The sequence below is a fragment of the Monomorium pharaonis genome, chromosome 3 (genome assembly GCF_013373865.1).
Source record: "Monomorium pharaonis isolate MP-MQ-018 chromosome 3, ASM1337386v2, whole genome shotgun sequence".
NCBI classification, from domain to species: Eukaryota; Metazoa; Arthropoda; class Insecta; order Hymenoptera; family Formicidae; genus Monomorium; species Monomorium pharaonis.
The window spans coordinates 9,196,786-9,215,474 of record NC_050469.1 but is presented as its reverse complement, the minus strand read 5'-3'; the positions used below and the strand labels follow the sequence as shown (position 1 = coordinate 9,215,474).

Genomic DNA, 18,689 nt, shown 5'->3' with positions numbered 1-18,689 from the left:
TTAAAGTAAATAATTTTTAAAAAGTAAATCTGTTTATTTTTACATACTACAATATACTATTTTTACATAGTACAAACTGTTGTATATTAATATTTTATTATAATATGTATTTTATCAGATCAAGAAATTTGTAATTTACTTCAAATATAACTTTTTATCATGTCGTTAGACTTAAATGCTTCTTTAGAAACGCTTATTTAATTTTTGATTTTTTTTAAATGATTGTCTTTCATCTGAATTTTTAAGAGTGCAGTATGAAGTTTGTCAGTTTTAATGGAACCAATATGAATATGTAAATGATTCTTTTTGTGTCACATCGAATTGTAAGTTTCTTAAAAAGTTTTAATTTTACTCGATGACTGGAGCCAAAATAAGAAATACGGAATGCAGTTCATTAAATACGATGAATTGCACGAGAATCTTAATCGACTGGATTGTGAAACAATCTATGATTGACAAGACTGCGAATGTGAATAATTGTGAAACGAAGAAGCATCAGCAATGTGGATTTTTTGTGTAAGAATTATTTTCAGAAATTTATAATTAATATTTTTACAAGCACATGTAATTTTAAACTTTTAATTTTTATAAACCAAAAAATTTACATATTTTATGATTATAAAATTTAAGCAGCTAATTTTATTATATATTTGACGACTTAGGGAATTATTTTTATCATAGATACTGATCAAACTTTTCCAACTTATAATTTTGTTGATGTTGTCTGGGATTCTGTTTTCTGTTGCTGCTGTTTCGCGTTTGATGGAAATATCGATTATCCTGGTATATCCTACAGCCGTATTCTTATTACGACAGGCTGCAAATTTAGTCATCGTGAGTATATAGTTAAAATTGTACTAACTACAATTTCTCAAAATTTTGTCTACATATCTTTGTCTCTATTTTAAGAGGCTATAAAAATCTAAAGGCTTTATTATAAAAATAAAAAATATCTTATTAAGCAATATGTAACCAAGACCAGGGTCAAGTAGCCCATGGTCAGTTAATTTTGAACACCTGGTCTTGTACAGTTTCTAACAATCCTGACGGCAAAAATGACATCCTCGGCGTTTCACAAACTATGCACACTTGTTAAATGCAATAATCAGCAGCTGGAAACGGCTCCTCAACAAGAACCATCGCTGAGAGTTGCTCAACTTCAACTTGACGTGCAAACTCCTTTTGTGCTGTACAAAAGTAGCATCCTTGAAGAAATACCACAAGATATTCTATCTTCAAAAGATGAATTTTCTGCTGTAACATTAGCAGACAAGGGTATTATCGAACCCGCACAAGATCAATTACAGGATAACATCTAGGAAGAATTAACCGCACGCAAGGATACTATTGATTGCTGATTAAAAAAAGGATTGTTGATTATCAGATGAAGAAAATAATTACAAAATAATTATTTTATTTACATAAATTTATAATATGAAATATATTTTATTACGAAATACAATATATTGTATAATAGATTTTGGAAATTAAATTTTTCATTATGTTTATAAAAAAAGACGAGATTTTTATAGAATATAGTTTTATTTTTTTATTAAACACTATATATATATATAGTAATAAACATTAGCGAAATAGACGAAGTAGTCAGTTTATTGTCACATTAATGCAATCAATTAATTGAAATTGCATCATATATTTTTAACAAATTTTATTTTTATTGCGCTAGTCACATTTTGCAAACATGTTATATTTCAAAATGTAAAATATTATACACGTTTTATCATATAGCAATTTTTTATTTAAATTAAAATTATTTATAAGTTGTTTATACAGAAATTGAACAAATGGAAGTGAGTCTTGTTGAATATTTTGTTAGATTTGTTATAATAATTATAATAAAATCCTAAGCAATTTTTAATAATACAGTTAGAGACTGTACTAGTTGATTTGGGTGATAAAATTCCTTGCTTGCGGCACATTCTTCGTCCGGAATATGCTCCCTATTTAACTACAGCTGTAACAATGTTAATAGGATGGCTGCTTGTATCTTTGATATTTCATGTATGTATCTAAAAATTATTTCTATTGATTTATAATTAATTTATAACTAATTTTTTGCAGTTAATTTGGATGTTACTTGCTCCTCTAACAATAAGCGTCATTGCTATAGCACTAATATGTCCAACAAGAAGCAAATGGTATTTCCAGCAATTAGGAACGAATTTAGAAGAAATAGTGAATAATATCATTCACAAGTTTCAAGCATTTCGATAATAATTTAGAAAATCATAATAAAATGAAATTTAATAAGTTTATTTCAATCATAAAAATTTGAGCATTTGTATATTTACACATATTGTCATTATATTATGTACTAAAATTTATTCAGTTTACTGTATAAGCCTTAATAAATTAAGAAAATATATTTTGTATGTATTTTTAGAAATTTTTATATATAAAATTACGAAGACAAAATTATACTATAACATTGACTATTTGTCTATATAGTATATATGTATATAATATATGTATATATAATATATATTTAATTTAATTATTGCATATATAATTTTTCAGGATAAATTTTTTAAACAATAACGTGAATTTGTCCGTGAGTATCAAAAAAACGTTTCGAAAAATTATGCTTAATCTCGATCTCGAGCTTGATAACTCTAACTAAAATTTTGAAGCATACGATCAGGAAACAAATCACGTGTGTAAATATGCCTCATGGTGAAGCGGAATTGTACAGGAAGGAAAATATATGATATAGAAAAATTATAGAAATGGGAATGCAACATTCAAAACGGTGAGTGCTTAAATTATACATGATTTTTTTTATACAATATTTTATTATTATTGAAAAAAATATGTGTTCTTTTGAATTAACAATATTTTCAATGTATTGTAGAAAAACGTAGAAAAATTAAAAATTAGATAATTAAATGCATTATTTAACGGCATTAAATTAAATAAATAAAATAAAAGCCGTTTTGAGAGATTAAATCTTAATGTTAAATTGACAAATTATTTAAGCATGTTTGCGTCTTTGAAAATTCAAAAACTTATTCGGCTTGGTACTACATACTTTTAATATGTAGATTTATGAAATTTCGTTGTTGCTTTCTTTCACTTTCTGTATAATTTCTTGTTCTTTCAACTGCATGTCAGCCTCTCGCTTTTGATTGATGGAGGTATCTATCATTTTGGTAGTAGTTGAAAGTACTTCGCTTGGTATCATTTCTTCTTTACGCGATGAATCGGTGTGAAGAGATTCGCGACCATAAAATGGTCCTCCCGCATTTACAGTAACAGCCGGTATATTATTTGCTGAAGCTTGAGAGTCGTAGTTAAGATAAGAAGTTCCATAAGGATAAGAGGTTCCATAATTTCCATAATTTCCATAATTTCCATAATTTCCATAAGTGCTTGGGTAGGTGTAAGAATTAGTATATGCTGGAGAGGGATACTGAGGTCCATAATATTTAGGGGAATTGTCGGTGGAAGGATATATGACTGGGAATTGCACCGAGAGGTTCAAAGGGGAATACTGTTTTAATTTTCTGTGCCTTCCTTCCTGCAAAAAAATGCAATTTAATGTTTATTATTAAAAGTCATTTTATGATATATTTAATATTTAAAAGTGTCTTTCTTAGAATCTTTTTTTCAAAATCAACACTCGCGTATCTTTAATGCCATTTCTAATTTTAAATATATATAATATATAATCGATGCTGATTCTTCCAGTACAAATTTGCCACGAAATAATATTGGATTTTTAATTTTCAATATTATATTTTTAATAATTGTGCGCTCGACTAATATTTCGTACGCATCAAAAGATTCCAAACGTCATGCAATGCTTTAGAGATATATTACACTAGATATATATAGATCAAATAGAACTAGATTAAATGTTTAACAGAGGATTGGGAGAACAATTGAGAAGGTTTTTATGAACAATTATTTTTATTTTTTGAACAAATAATACATAACAACGTTTCCGTTGAAGGCACATGTGTGCTCTGTACAAAGTTTTAAATATTTTCAGCATTTGATTATTGAGCTTGCTTGGTCCAATTCCCTTAACGAGGTCATCAGGGACATAAAGAATTTAAACCTGTGCGTGAAATTAAATATTATGTAGCTCTTCTTAATCAAACTGCCGAGCCTTCTATCAAGAATATTTACAAAATTTCATCGTAAACATTTTTTACGCAATAAAATTGCACGCATATAGGAATCTTTTGATGTCGTATCAAAATGTTTCGCACCATTCCAAAAATTGCATTATTGGAGTAATACGCAATATTGCTCATGTTTTTTCAAGATCAAATGTAAGATATTACTACTTAATTTATATCTAACTTTGTACTTACCATTTCTCCTTCTGAATTAACAAAGATGGGTTCATTTGACATGATGCTAGAATCGGACATCATCGCGGATCTATAGGGCAGAGATTCGAAAGTCATGTCGCTAGGCATTGCGCGACCGTAGGGTGTTAGCGTAGGAATACGGTTCTCGAGTCGGTTCTCTGGTCTGCAGCTGCATTCGAATTTTTCTTTATCATGGTTGCAGGTGTTGGGTTGTGCATACGGCAATAGCAACGGCTGGATCAACAAAGAAAAGTTTTTTTTTGTAGAAAAACTTTATTTAATATATGATATAGCTATTAAAAAAAGTTGCAAATTTAAAAAGTTGAAGAATTTAGCATAAATTCAAGAATATAATTTAAAATCCAACTCTAAAAAGAATTAAAAGCTTTTAGAGAAACTATTAAGTAATGATGTCCACTTACAATGGCATTCAAGGCCTGGGATTGAACAGGAAAAACTGACGGACGAACCTTTTGCATAACAGTGATGTGCTGTTGTGGAAGTGGTAGTTCCTAAATGAAGGACAAATCAAAGCATTAATATGTGTTAATTTGTTACTTCTCTCCTTTTAAATAGATTTTAATTACATAGTAGTTAATTTTATTTAGTTGGAAAATAAATTAGTTTTAATTTAATAATCTTTAATCATTTTCACAAAGATTACTTAAATGTTTAAAGTTGGATATTTAAGAAAGTTAATTGTGAAAACGAGCTTTGAGTGAATTTTGAAAGCAAATTATGCTGAAATTTATTGTTTATTACTATTAGCTTTCAATTTGTACAATGTATGCTATATATTATTATTAATCTAAATTGTTAATCTTTTTACCTTTACTATACGCTGTGGCTGCACTAAATGTATGGCTGGCTTCTGTTCCTTAATCGGTTCTTTGGTCACAACTGGCTTTGGTTGAGGTTGTAATTGTGGATGAATGACATGAACCGTGTGAATTGATGGCTGTGGTGGCTGTACAATGGTTGGTCTGTCACAAGGTGCAGGAGCTGGCGGTACGATGTTAATGATCGGAGTAGGAGCTGGTGCTGCTTGAGGAGCTGGCTGAGGCTGAGCAGGCTGGCTAGGCGGAGGAACATTGACGTGAGTCTGTTGCGATGATTGCTGTTGCTGGACTACTTGAGGAGGTTGCAATTGCTGGACCGTCTGAACTAGAGGAAGTTGCGGCTGTGTGATCACAATCGGCTGTCTCTCAATTGATACAGGCATTGGTGCTGGTACTGGTACGGGTTGCACGACAACCACCGGTCTAGATTCCTGAATCAACGCTTGTGGTCTTGCCTCCTGTCTGGAAGGGCAAGGCACCTGTTCTGGCTTTCCCGAACGAACTTCCACACAAAAGGTCGTTGATGATTTTTTCGCTCTATCTTTTTCCGCACCAGTATCTTCCAATTTTATATCGCTACTAGTGAATGCCTCTGCCTCGTTGATCAATTCCTCGGACAACGGGGATGAGGGTGCAGCCTGACAGGCGACCAGCGCCAGCAGGAACAACGCGCAACAACTCTTCAGATACATTGTTCGTTGATCAAAGTCGAATTCGAACTGGTGAAACAGGATTAGCACGCCTGTTTTTTAAAGGAATCCGCGACCAGCCGCGAAATCAGAGTCGACGACGAAGTTGTTCACTTTGCTTGCGAAATTGTGTGAACGATTCGATGCATCGGCAAATTTTGATGCGTGATTAAACAATATGCGTCCTCGTCCTCGTAAAATCATATATGATGAAATATTGATTGATTATGGAAAAAATTATTTAGAAGTTAATCTAGAAAAATATTTTTATATTTTATGAAAAATTACATAAATTTTTGTATATTATTATATATTTATGAGTGTATTAAAAAAGAATCGCTTAAATATTATTTAAAAAACTTTTGGCTCTTTGATGACTTTATCAATACAAGACTTTTGTGAAAATTTATTATTTATTTTTTAGAGTTTTTTTATCATATTGACGCCAATAATATACTTACATAGAAAAGAATAGTATCCAATTAAATAATATATTTTATTTAACACATCATTGTGTTTTATATTTTATTTTAAGCAACAATATAAAATCTTTAAAGAATTTGATATAATTTTAACTTTTAGTAATATATTTTCATAATAGTATTCTATTTTTTATTTCAATATAATAATCGTAATATTATCTAAGGACTATAACGATTTGATAATAATATTAACAGATTTAAATTTTTAATTTAAAGATATTGTTATTACACACACACACACACACACACACATTTTTCTTCATAAAACTATATAAAGAATTTCTTCACACGTAAGCAAGTTATTTAATACTATATAATCTCATTTTAATATTTACATTTTGAAAATAAAAATACTTTTAGAAATGTTCTATTTTTTTATGTATATTAAATTTAAAACAGCAGAATTAAAAAAATCTTTGAAGTTAAACAGAAAATATACTTTATATTCACTTTATGTACACAGAAAGATTTTTTAGATTTAATAAAATTTATTTATTTATTAGAGTTTTTTTATCATATTGACGCCAATAAATACTTACACAGAAAAAAATAGTATCAAATTAAATAATATATTTTATTTAACACACCATTATTTTATATTTTATTTTAAGCAACATTATAAAACCTTTAAAGAATTTAATATAATTTTTTATGTATATTTTTTTGTATAAACAAAATTGTTTATTAAATCTAAAGAAATCTTTCTCTCTGTGTATATTTTGTATAATTATATATATAAATAACAATAATTTTAGTAATTAAATGACATGTTAAACATAATTTATGTATTTATATTTAAAACTGTTTAATAAAAATAAAGAAAAGGGATACAATCGACTTGTAGGTTTTCTTAAAAAAAGTAACAAAACAAAAAAATTGATAAAAAATGACTTTATGAATAGCGCAGAATTTAGAGTGTAATTTTCTATGTTTGACATCTATATTCTAGCTTTACACTTACATAACAAATTTTCAATACATACATTAACATCCAAACGCGTTTTGATTCAATTTGAATTATTCTCAATGACGATACAAAAAATTGGTGTCCAAAATTGTGAGAGCATTATTTAATCTTGTACACAGAAAAAAATAATATTCTTGTTTTGACAATATCTTTAGACAATTTCAAAACGAAAATCTTGAAATGAGATTATATCACATTAAATCAAAAAGATTTACTTGAATGAAGATTTATTTCAAAATTTTATATAGTTTAACCAAGAAAATAATATTCTTGTTATTTAAGAATAATTTTCTTGAATGGAAAAGAAAAAATATTGGATAGAAAATACTACATGTTTAAATCGAAGATTATAATTTTCTTAGAATAAAATTATCAAATCAATTATATTATATTTTTAAAATAATACTTATAGTATTGAAATAAGACTATAATATCTTGAAATTCAAGATTTTCAAATTTTTCTAAGAAGATTATATATTGTTGCTTATATATGAAACAAGGATCGCGTTAATTTGAATATATAAGTTTCAATTTGAGAGTAATTTTTTTCCGTGTACATAGAAAATAAACATTCTTTAAGAATATCTTTATTTCCGAAAGATAATTTAAAATTATATTTAATATGAAGTAGCATTATATGTATAGTATTAGACAAATTACATGAAGATTTTTGAATATAATTTTATTAAGAAAAATATATTTTTATTATTGAAGTAATTTTCATGAGTTTAAAGATAAAAAATTATTAGAAAAAATAACGATATTTTTAAACAAATAATTAAAAATTTTTTAGTATTTACTATAATTAAATAAATTAAATAAATGTTTTTTTGATAAAATATAAAAAACTTTTTCATGTTAACACAAGTTATATCTATTTAATGCTATATAGTTTCATTTCAATAATTATATATTTTAAAGATATAAAGATGTTCTCAAAACAAGAATTTTCTTTTTTTTATATACAGTAAAATCAAATTTTTATAAATCACAAAAGTTGTTGAAAAGGAATTAATAACGTTACAAAAATTTTACTTTATTTAAATATTTTTATTAGCATTCTCTATTTTGTAACGTGTTGCATCATTACATATTTCAAATATAAATATGCATTAGCAAATATAAAAGCATTGCTGTAAAATTAACTCAACAATTTGCTGCGTATTATTAAACATTTGGAATGTTGATATTGTTCCACTTTTATTCATGTTGCAACGTACATATGTCGCCACTCACATCTTTTTACGCACTTTTTCGCTTATGTGTCAAATTCCGTAGACGGAATCCAGTTTCATAAGCACGATGATGAGATTTAATATACTCGCTAATCGGCTAATGCATGAAGAAAAAAAATATAAATTATTATAAAATTTTAGTTATCTATATAAGAATGTTGAACAACAATCTTTTATATAATTTATTCCAGCTTTTTTGGTTTTATATATATTGACAAGATTAAAAAATTCATATCGAAAAAGGAGAAACAAAATTACTACTTTTATAGGAAGATATTATTTGTGAAAAACCATTTAAAATTATTGGAAAGTTCGTATTATATACTATGCATTTCAATAATTTTTTTGCTAGTATCTAATAGAATTTTTAAGAGTACTGCAAATATGATATTCATCAAAGCTAACTTTAAAAAGAAATAGATAATTTTCTATAATACGACAGATATATCTATTTAATATTATTCAAATTATTAATTACTTGTTGTAATTATTTTATTTGATATTGATTTTTATCATTTTTATAATTTATAGTCGATGTGAAACCATTGTGTTACTTGTGCGAAATTGTACTAGCAATTCAATGTATAGGCAATACATGATTTGATAAAATTTATATTAGAGAAAAAATAAAGTACAAAATTATAAAAATATTTTTTGGTGATTCATTTATTTAGGAAAGATAGTAGATTCAAAAAGAAATCCTAAATTTATATTACAGAATGTCCATTTAAAGATTTCTTTTCAAATAGAACATTTGCAGAAAAGTTTCAATAAGGAATGTTATCGTTTTTATTTCATCAAAAAATATATTAATATTATTAATTAATCAAAACTTAATATATTAACATTAATAAATAATAAATCTTTATTTATCTTCAAATATTATTACTATATTACATTTTCTTCTTTACAACAGACTCACTTGAACATTTCTAGTTACTATTTACGATAGTAATAGAATAATGAAAGTTATACAAGATATCCTGGATTTAGTTTGAGCAATCTTTATTAAATTTATAAAATTTTTATCAATTTAGAATTTGACTTTTTTAAGTGAAAGTGTCAAGGCAGATTATATTTACTCGCAAGTTATCAATTTTGTACGTTCTTAAATATTTTTATGATTTAATTCTTTAAATCTTGAACTATTTTTTGAAGTTATCATTTTTAATTATTAGTAATTTAAAAATTACTGCTCGACGTTTTATTAACAAGAAAAAGCTAATTTCATAAAAACTCTTAAATTCTTAAATTTCTTAAATGAAAGAACTCTCAACTGAGCAATTCAACTGTGATCCGAGATTTATATGTATATGTAATACTAACAATTATATTGCTGCTAAGAAAATTCAATAAGAATTACATTGGTGTTGATTCGGTTGTTCCTACTGGAGGATCTTCAATGTCGTCCAATAGATCAGGATCAAGTTCTGTCAAAGCCTCATTCTTATTTTTTACATTATTTCGTTTGTCGGGAATAGGATTGCTGTATTTCTGTACATCTAAATTATTCTTAGAAAGTATAAGATCTTGGATGCGCGCGTTATCTTCAATAATAGCATCGTCCTCGAAGAATTTATGATTCATTTTTATTACAGGATTCACATGTAGATTGCTTTTAGCTTCCAATTCCGGCGTCTCGGACTTTGCCAAATCCTTCTTATCATTTACAATATTTAAGTAACGAGGAAGTATGTAGGCGTTATAGGCATTAATCACAGGTGCGCGAGCAGTTTCAGCGTCGATATTTGGTTTGTCTTGAAAGATTACACCTTCGTTTTGCTCGTCTTCAAAGAACGGATATTCATCATTTTCGTCAGAGTATAATCTCAATTGTCCACTCTCTTGCGAGTTTTCGCGCATAAAATCTAAATCGAGGAATTCATCACTTTCTGTACCTTTCCAAATATTCTGAGGTAAAGATTTGTAATTATCTCGTTCAATCCCGAGGGTCGGAATGGTATCTTCATCTCTATTGTATTCAGTCTTATCTTCAAAATATTCTTTCATGTCTTCGTCATCCACAAAGGGTTCAGTTCTGTCGTCGAAATATTTTTTCATATCTTCAGCATCTTCCTCATTTTCGAAACTTCTAGCATTTGTTTTCATCAAAGAATCTAACGATTCTTCATCTTTTCTTGATTTCCATATATTTGAATCTTGAGAAAATTTAGAATCATAAGATTTAGAATTGATTTGGTCAGTATCATCTTTAACAATAATTTCTTGTTTCTCTGCAGGATATTCCTCTAAGAGATTATTCTTAGATTGTCCCAGATTCAAAGATCGCGATGAATCCTTAGCGATGTCCCAATTATCCAAAAATTCTTTCGTCGATTTCGGAATATTTCTATCCTTAATATAAGAATCACGCTTCACTTCTGACAGATCGAATCCTATGGGATTATATCTTTCTTGAGGATATCTCAGCTGGCTGATAGAATTCGAAGACTTTTTAATCGCATTTCTTTCTTCATCGAGAATATCTTCCTGGCGAGTTCCGTAAATATTTTCGAAAGATCTGTCTGATTGGAAGATATTTGAAGAAATATCTCTTGAACTCTTCCATAAAGGGTTTGCATCTTTATCAGCGCGATATACAACTTGCACTTTGCTCATAGGATCTTCTTCAGTCTCTAAATAATCTTTCGTTTTTTTGTAGTCCCCTGACAAGGATGATGTCTGATCTGAATATTTATTGCGAGGATTTCTGAAGAACAAATTTTCCGATTTGTCAAAAATTTGCCGCGATGGAACGACAGGAGGGTATCCTCTCGCAGGTTTGTCTTGAGAAAATATTTCTTGTCTGTCTAAGTATCTCGGATCATTATTGAGATAGTCTTTAAAAATTGAATGTTTAGTTGTAGGTTCTTGTTGAAAGAACCTTCTAAAGTTTCCGAATGGCATCGAATTTTGACTCAATGGAATGTTATCATCGTGTTCTATATCTTGAGATATTCCTCTTTGTATAAAACGAGAATAAGGAGAATTTTGGTACGGACTGACGGAAATATCTTGCAATTTTGATTCTTGTCGAGGACTCCTAAAACATTGTTACAAATTTTTCATTGGATTTTTATAACATTTCTCAAATATTAAAAAATCACAACTTTTAATTTCTTACATTTTGGAATTAAATCTTTCTATTTTAAAATTCTAAACTTCTTAGATTTTTTTAATGAAAAACATTCTAACTTAATTATATTTCTTATTTTCTTTTCTACCATCCTCGATTCTAGGATTGTAAGTTTGAGTTCTTAGATTCATCGATTTCTATTTTCTATATATTTTGATTTGAGTTTGAAATCTTACCATGGTAATTGAACAGTCAAGGCTTCTGGGCAATCTTGACTACACGAGGGACAGGATGCTCCTCTAGGAATCCTTCGGGATAATCCGTAAGCTAAGATCGCACTCACGGATAAATAAAATAACAAAAAGCGAGAAATTTGTCTCGACATGCTTAAAAGATTCGAATAAGAGAATTGCGACGATTCTTTATAAGCTTGTATGCGGAAGGATGCAGCGAGGACACGTACTGCTGAGGACAAAAATATTTTTCAATGTTGCGTCAATCGCTTCTTACATACATCCGTTAATTCTTATGCGAATCGTTTATTTATTTAATCTCTTGATATTCACTTCCACGTTCCTTTAATCTTTAGGCAGGATACAGATGACGACATAATATCGCAGAAGACTTTAGATGTAGTGAAAATACTTATACATTTTTTAAAAGAGCGTAAGTTTATTTCATACTTTACTAATGTTTCGTATATTTTAACTATGTGATAATTTAATAATTGTTTTAATTTTGAATCAAAGATGCTAGGGTGGAAGGATTATTTCGACGAGCAGGACGTCGTGAGGTCCGACAGTATATCTTGAATTCTCTAAAAAAAGGCCATAAACCGCATTTTGAAGATTCAAATGGTGCAGCTCTAGAATGCGCGGCGGCTTTACAAATTTTTCTCAGCCGTCTAAAGAAACCGATTATGCCGCAGCATGTTCAAGAATTGATTCTTGGTAAGTATAAACAATAAAAAATTAAAAATGAGATATAAATACAATTAAATTGTGTAAAAGAATAGTAATAAATATTCTTTATATTTAATATATAATAATTACATTAATCTCTTGATTTACGCGAAGTATTTACAGGGTTTTTTATTACAGTTGAAAATCGTGTAAATGGAGTTTATTAATAAAAAAAGAATAGGAGAAAACGCATATAAGTTGTAAAAATATTTATTTCACATATTTACACAAAAAAAATATATATAATAATAAAAGTTAAAAGGAAATAAATTTAAATTTTATTTGTTATATTTTAAAGCAGTCAATGTAATAAGTCAAGTAAGAACTTTTGATTTATTGATATAGAATAATTTCAATAAATATAGAAAAATCTATTTTCTGAACGCGTAAAAAAGACCACGTAAAATTAAGACTGCGTATAAAAAAATAGAGGAATTATTTAAATAAAAGAATTTTTGCCATCGTAAAAAACCGCGTAAATCAAATTAGTGTATAAATTTATTTATTGTTTAAAAAATTTTTCATGAAAACGCAACATTCATCGATGAACGTTTAAAAAAATTTATCATCAGCAAAACGTCAGTTCCGGTAAATTATGGTGTTCATCTAAATCTAAAATTAAAATTTTGATGACAAATGAATATTTGATGACAGCTAGTCTTATACTTTTCGTATGCCTAATATTCTTAATAATACATTTCTAATTTTTCAATTTAATATTAATTACTTTAAGAATTTTGCGTATTTTATGAATAATATAAATTAAAAGTTTAAATATGAATAAAATTTTTTTTTTACAATTTGTCTTTACCATTTAAGTATCTATACATATAGATATACATATATGTGTATATGATTTTTCCATTGAGAATAGTTCGAAAAAGAATATTTTTTCTTGTGGATTATTTTTAAAAGAGATAATAATAAATTATATATATGCTAACTTGTGTACAACAATTATAATGCTTGACTTTTATTTGCACATTCTATTGTTGATCTTTTCAAAAAATTCCATTAATTATTTATTAATTATATAAATATCTTATAATTAGCTGACAATCCAGGTGTAGAAGCACAAGTTATTGCGCAAGATGCTTTAGGACTTATTAGACAGGATGTTAGTGGTCGTCATAGTGAACTCCTAATCCATGTCTTGGATTTGATAAGGCATTTAACTCTGTCAGGACCTCCATCTGAGTGTTCTGAATTGAGAGGATCTCCATTACCCGTTGCGCTTTTACCAGTGTTTTTTAATTTATGCGTAATATATATTTATAATCATTCAATATTAAAAAACATTTCATCAAATTAATTTATTTTATATAAAAATTTTTAACGTTTAAGAGTTTATTCGAAATTATAATATATATTTATAAAGAATAATTCATAAAATTATTCTGTTTAATGCTAAGAATTTTTTGCCTGTATACTATGTATATATATTTTTTTTAATTTTTCTCAACAAAAAAAATTACATATTTAAATTCGATCTCATATAACGCAATTCTTAAACATATTTCCCTCAGATAATTAATATTTTTCATGTTTTATTTTGTAGCCTGATGACTTGATAAGATGGAAACAAGTGGCAGCCAGATTCAGCGAATTAATTACGGAAGCCGCCGCACAACTCCGTCGTGATGAACAACATGATATTCATACAGAAACTATAAATTCTACAAGTTACACTGATGTAAGAAACCTTTATTGGAATTTTTATTTAAAAAACAATGAAAAACTCCATGTTTTCTTTAACTTTGAATTACTTGATTAGTGTAATTCTTTTAATTTTAAAATAATTTTTAGTAAATTAAAAATTCACTCCATTCATTATTAGACAGTTTCAATTTTGCCAGAAGAATCTGAAGAATTAACAAGATGGCAAGAATTTTCGTTATTATATCCCATCGTGCGACTTAGAGATCATTGTAATATTTGTAAGATATTATTAATTTACATTTTAATTCCATAGTACATAAATATCCTTCTCATTATTATTTTATAGAATATTCATTATTTTATGTTTCTTAGTTATGAATTTTGATAGTAATACTAATGTCTGACTTGGTAGCGTTTGCTAACCATTCAATAAAATTTTGCTGACAGGTCATGTTGGTGAGATGGCACGTGTTCTTATTACACCGTTACAACGTCCAGTTGTTGGCAGGTTACATCCGGCAATTGCTAATTCTAATTAAAAATGTGATAATTGAACAACTGTGTGAATTATTTTTAGACAAAAATCATTGTATTTATATCGTTGCAATTTTGTCTATGTAAATTGAATAAATTCACTCAATTGTATCTCAATTAAAATATTACGTCTATATATGCTGCTAATGAATAGTAATAATTATCGATTTAAATTAAAGCTAATAAATCATATCTGCAATAATAAAGGTATTCATGTTTAAACAAATAGGACATTATTTGCAAACACATATATTTTCATACATTTTTCAGTGCCTCTATACATCAAACTGCGAATAAAAGTTTAACACCTTATAAATAAATTACACTATAGAATTTTACATGATAAAAACAATTTACTGCTAACGCACGCGAGCAAAACGTAAGTGAAAGTTATTCGCATATACAAGGTGTAACTAAAATGTGCGGTTAAATTTCATGATTTAAATTTCATCATTTAACTGTATGTCAGTTTTTGTGGAACGACTTAGACCAACTTCCTTTAGGCATTCTTAAAATTTATATGTGCAATCGCACACAAAGTACGATATATTTTCAGGTTCTTTACAGTATGCAAGTAAAAATCATCACAGCAAGTCTATGTATGGAACTACATTTATATATATAGAACATTCCAAAAAATGTAATAATCAATTAGAGACATAGTCTTTTAAAAATAATATCAATTTTGTTTTGTTTGAAAATAACATTAATAATAATTATTGTTTAATAATCCTCTGAAGTTTTTCTTTAACAAAAAATACCGGCTGCTTAAGCTAGATTAATGATAATAAATTTTTACTTACATTCTCTAAAATTACTGTTCTTATACTTTCAAAAATTGCACAAATTTTTAGATAAGTAAAAAAAAAACTGATTAAACTAACGTAAAATTGATTTAAAAAATATGTTATGCCTGATTTGCGCATTCTCTGAGATTGGTAAAAAATGGATATGAGCAATAAAGAATGCCATTCATTTCTGTTGCATAATATTAACCAGATTAACGAAAACCTGCCGCAGAACCTAAAATTGTTGCTACTAATTGTGGCTACGACCAGGAAAACCACGATCGTTGTGTGGGTGATTTTGGTGTGGTTGGCATAGACGAGGACGGTGTAGCAGTCTGCTTTTCGTCAACTTGATTTTTTAGTCTGACCTTTTCGTTCGTCTCGGCTTGCATTTTCTGCTCGTATTGTCGTACATCCTCCAGGTTCATATCATACCACTCGTCGATCCAGGCGAAGGCCTGTCTGTGACCCAGTAGTAGAATGTCCCTTATACACTGTCACACAAAGTACCCAAAATTATAAAAAATAGAATTATCAACACTCACAAATAAATTTAATTGGAGAAAACTTTTTAATATTGTTCTTTGAATTGATTGCATACAATCTATGCATTAACCCTTAGAGGACCAGTATGACGCCATACATATCAGTCCTTGTTTGGGCCCTGCATGGGGGGGCCTCGGAACTCATTTCTATGAGAATTATGAATTCATTTCATTTCTAAAATCCCAGTCCTCTAAGTTAAAAAATCAAATTTATATTTTGTATCACTCAATATTAAATATTTTCAGTTATAATGCTATTTATTAGGTTTGTGCATAAGTTTGTTAGTTTTTTGACAAATTAAAACACTTATAAAAAATAAGTTGCAACAACATTGTTTTTTAAAATATTTTCCATGTTTTCAAATATTTTTTGTCAACATTCTAAAAAATAGAAACAAACTTTTGAATAAACAACTTTGCAATTTATTTTTACAAGGATTTTAATATTTAACAAAAAACCTTCCAAATTTATGCACAGACCCAATATATAATCCTCCAAAAATATCATTAGAGGCAGACAAATAGTCAGACAAATTAGACAAACATATAAAAATTAAAGAAGCAAAAGAGCAGTACAAGATCTTTGTGTAATTATGTGTTCAATACAATCAAATTTAATATTTATGGACGAATATTAAAAATGGTGATATTAAAAATAGTTGATCTGATGACAGACCGAAACGTCTATTAATATTAAATTTGTTCGTATTAAATACATAATTGCACAAAGATTTTGTACTTGTGTGTTGTACTTGTTCTTTCACTTCTTTAATGTTTAATGATTGTGAATCATTAGAGCCATCTATAACTTAAATTTTTAATTAGACAAAGCTTACTCTATGTATGAACTCTTCCACTCTCGTTTGCATGCCCCAGACTTCAAATGAGGCGTGAACTAATTTATACGAGCACATTATGGGTTGCGTTGTATCCCTCCAGCCTTCAACCAGAGGACCACGACCTGTTCTTTTCGATTGGAAATATTTTGGATCCTGTTACAATGATGTCTTGATTAGGAGATAGTCTTATCTTAACGTTAGCAATTAAACATGAATAAATGTGGTAAACTTACTTCCTCCTCCTTATAATGCTTTGCAGAGATCTCATCGTATGCAATATCCACAAAATCGACTTCTCGATGGATTAATTCAATGGGTGACAGTCCTAAACACTACAATTTAATAATAATATTATTATTATGTTATTCATTTATATTGCATAAAAAATATCAAGATGCAATATAAACTTAATAAGTTATTTACATTCTCTGTAGAGCCATTGTTGTTCTCGTACCGGGTATTTATCGCTATATGAAACTTTGGTATAAAGGAACACTAAAAAAAAAAGAAATTCATGAATAATAAGAAATTTTATAGCAAATACTCCCACTAAACGTTACTTACAGTGTAGTCTGCAATCGTCGGGAACAAACATACATGTAAGAAAATAAAAATGTTAGCAAAATGATTTAATTTTTTCCTTTTTTTTATTGAAAAAGTTTAAAGATTGCTTTTATCAATTCTAAAAAAAAAAATTACTTCCAAACTTTAAAAGTATTGAGTATGAAATATAATAAAAGATCAATTAAGATACCATGTACATAAAGTGAAACGTACCGGTGATAGTAAAGGGATAATAGTTCCATGCTTTTTCCGTCACATAAAATATTCGTGGCAGAATGGACTGGATCCAATAAGGGAGTTTACTGCAAGAAAAAAATCCATTATAGTATTTATTTTAAGAAAACAAGTTACTATATAAAATTACTAATATTGTGTTTAATATATTATGTAAACGAGACTTATACCTAGACAGGTGGATCCTTTTCTCCGTGTACTGACCCTTTCCGTGAACAGGATCCTCGCAGACGGTGTTTTCCACTACCTCCACTCCCTCGTCATTATCGGATTGTTCATGACTATGTCTGGCGATCATGTATAGCTGGCCGATGCGGTACTATACAAAGAAATTGATCGATCATTACGAGGTAACTTTCACAAAAAATTCGTCTTTCGAAAGAGTCAACCGGGCCGGGTTACTCGACAAACGGGCTGACAACAATTTTCAAGAAAGTAGGATAAACACTTGCGATTATCGAATAAATAATTAAATAAGTGATCGAATGTAACGCGTGAAGGTTACCTCTTCCGTAGTGAGCGGCATACAGATACGGTACTCCTTCGTGAGAACCATTCTCGATTACTGCGTCCTCCAATCTTTTAAGGAGTCGATCGTGCGTTCAACAATTGACAACCCTTTTCACCACGCGTCCTCACCTAGAGCGGTCAACCTCACGATTTTCCTGCGTCCGACGTTACGTGGAATAAACAATACAATCCGCGCGACGAAGTGAAGTTCGCCGTTTCGCGCGCGGTGATCGATGGTCAGTTCGGCAATCCAACGGCAAAAAAGTCATAGCGCGGCGCAGTCCCGCGGTGTCCGCATGTCAGTGTTGTCTGCGCGGATTACAAACATTTATTATAATAAACACAATAAAAAATTAATATGTATTACATAAAATTCCAAAAGTACTATAGAACTTGATATTTTTCTTCCCTAAAGGCTTTTCTAAA

At 28.6% G+C, this 18,689-nt stretch overlaps 5 protein-coding genes across 6 annotated transcripts; 2 read left to right on the top strand and 3 right to left on the bottom strand.

Annotated features, from left to right (window-relative positions):
• Nucleotides 1-154: 154 nt before the first annotated feature.
• LOC105828207 lies at nt 155-1,433 on the top strand. The gene is made up of 3 exons (XM_012666438.3): nt 155-516; nt 682-834; nt 1,032-1,433. Exons 1-3 carry the CDS (start codon nt 502-504, stop codon nt 1,317-1,319), a joined length of 456 nt encoding a protein of 151 aa, XP_012521892.1. The 5' UTR covers nt 155-501; the 3' UTR covers nt 1,320-1,433.
• A 912-nt stretch (nt 1,434-2,345) lies between these two features.
• Nucleotides 2,346-15,653, top strand: LOC105835801. 2 transcript variants are annotated; one of them, XM_036285095.1, is made up of 7 exons: nt 2,347-2,770; nt 12,218-12,294; nt 12,378-12,578; nt 13,643-13,851; nt 14,149-14,283; nt 14,428-14,527; nt 14,697-15,653. In XM_036285095.1, the coding sequence occupies exons 1-7, from the start codon at nt 2,748-2,750 to the stop codon at nt 14,786-14,788; spliced, it is 837 nt and encodes a 278-aa protein (XP_036140988.1). In that variant the 5' UTR covers nt 2,347-2,747; the 3' UTR covers nt 14,789-15,653. The 2 variants fall into 2 exon arrangements, with proteins under 2 accessions (XP_036140989.1, XP_036140988.1); XM_036285096.1 differs by lacking the exon at nt 14,697-15,653 and having other exon boundaries at nt 2,346-2,770; nt 14,432-14,526.
• LOC105828206 (pollen-specific leucine-rich repeat extensin-like protein 2) lies at nt 2,867-6,086 on the bottom strand. The gene is made up of 4 exons (XM_036285093.1): nt 5,170-6,086; nt 4,763-4,852; nt 4,341-4,574; nt 2,867-3,538 (listed from the first exon to the last, which is right to left on the bottom strand). The coding sequence occupies exons 1-4, from the start codon at nt 5,869-5,871 to the stop codon at nt 3,065-3,067; spliced, it is 1,500 nt and encodes a 499-aa protein (XP_036140986.1). The 5' UTR covers nt 5,872-6,086; the 3' UTR covers nt 2,867-3,064.
• LOC105835800 lies at nt 9,201-12,211 on the bottom strand. Its single transcript, XM_012679358.3, has 2 exons — nt 11,865-12,211; nt 9,201-11,595 (listed from the first exon to the last, which is right to left on the bottom strand). Exons 1-2 carry the CDS (start codon nt 12,011-12,013, stop codon nt 9,912-9,914), a joined length of 1,833 nt encoding a protein of 610 aa, XP_012534812.1. The 5' UTR covers nt 12,014-12,211; the 3' UTR covers nt 9,201-9,911.
• Nucleotides 15,017-18,497, bottom strand: LOC105835818 (cytoplasmic phosphatidylinositol transfer protein 1). Its single transcript, XM_012679395.3, has 8 exons — nt 18,259-18,497; nt 17,924-18,072; nt 17,733-17,821; nt 17,520-17,527; nt 17,379-17,450; nt 17,189-17,287; nt 16,953-17,108; nt 15,017-16,065 (listed from the first exon to the last, which is right to left on the bottom strand). The coding sequence occupies exons 1-8, from the start codon at nt 18,307-18,309 to the stop codon at nt 15,832-15,834; spliced, it is 858 nt and encodes a 285-aa protein (XP_012534849.1). The 5' UTR covers nt 18,310-18,497; the 3' UTR covers nt 15,017-15,831.
• Between the last annotated feature and the right edge of the window lie 192 nt (nt 18,498-18,689).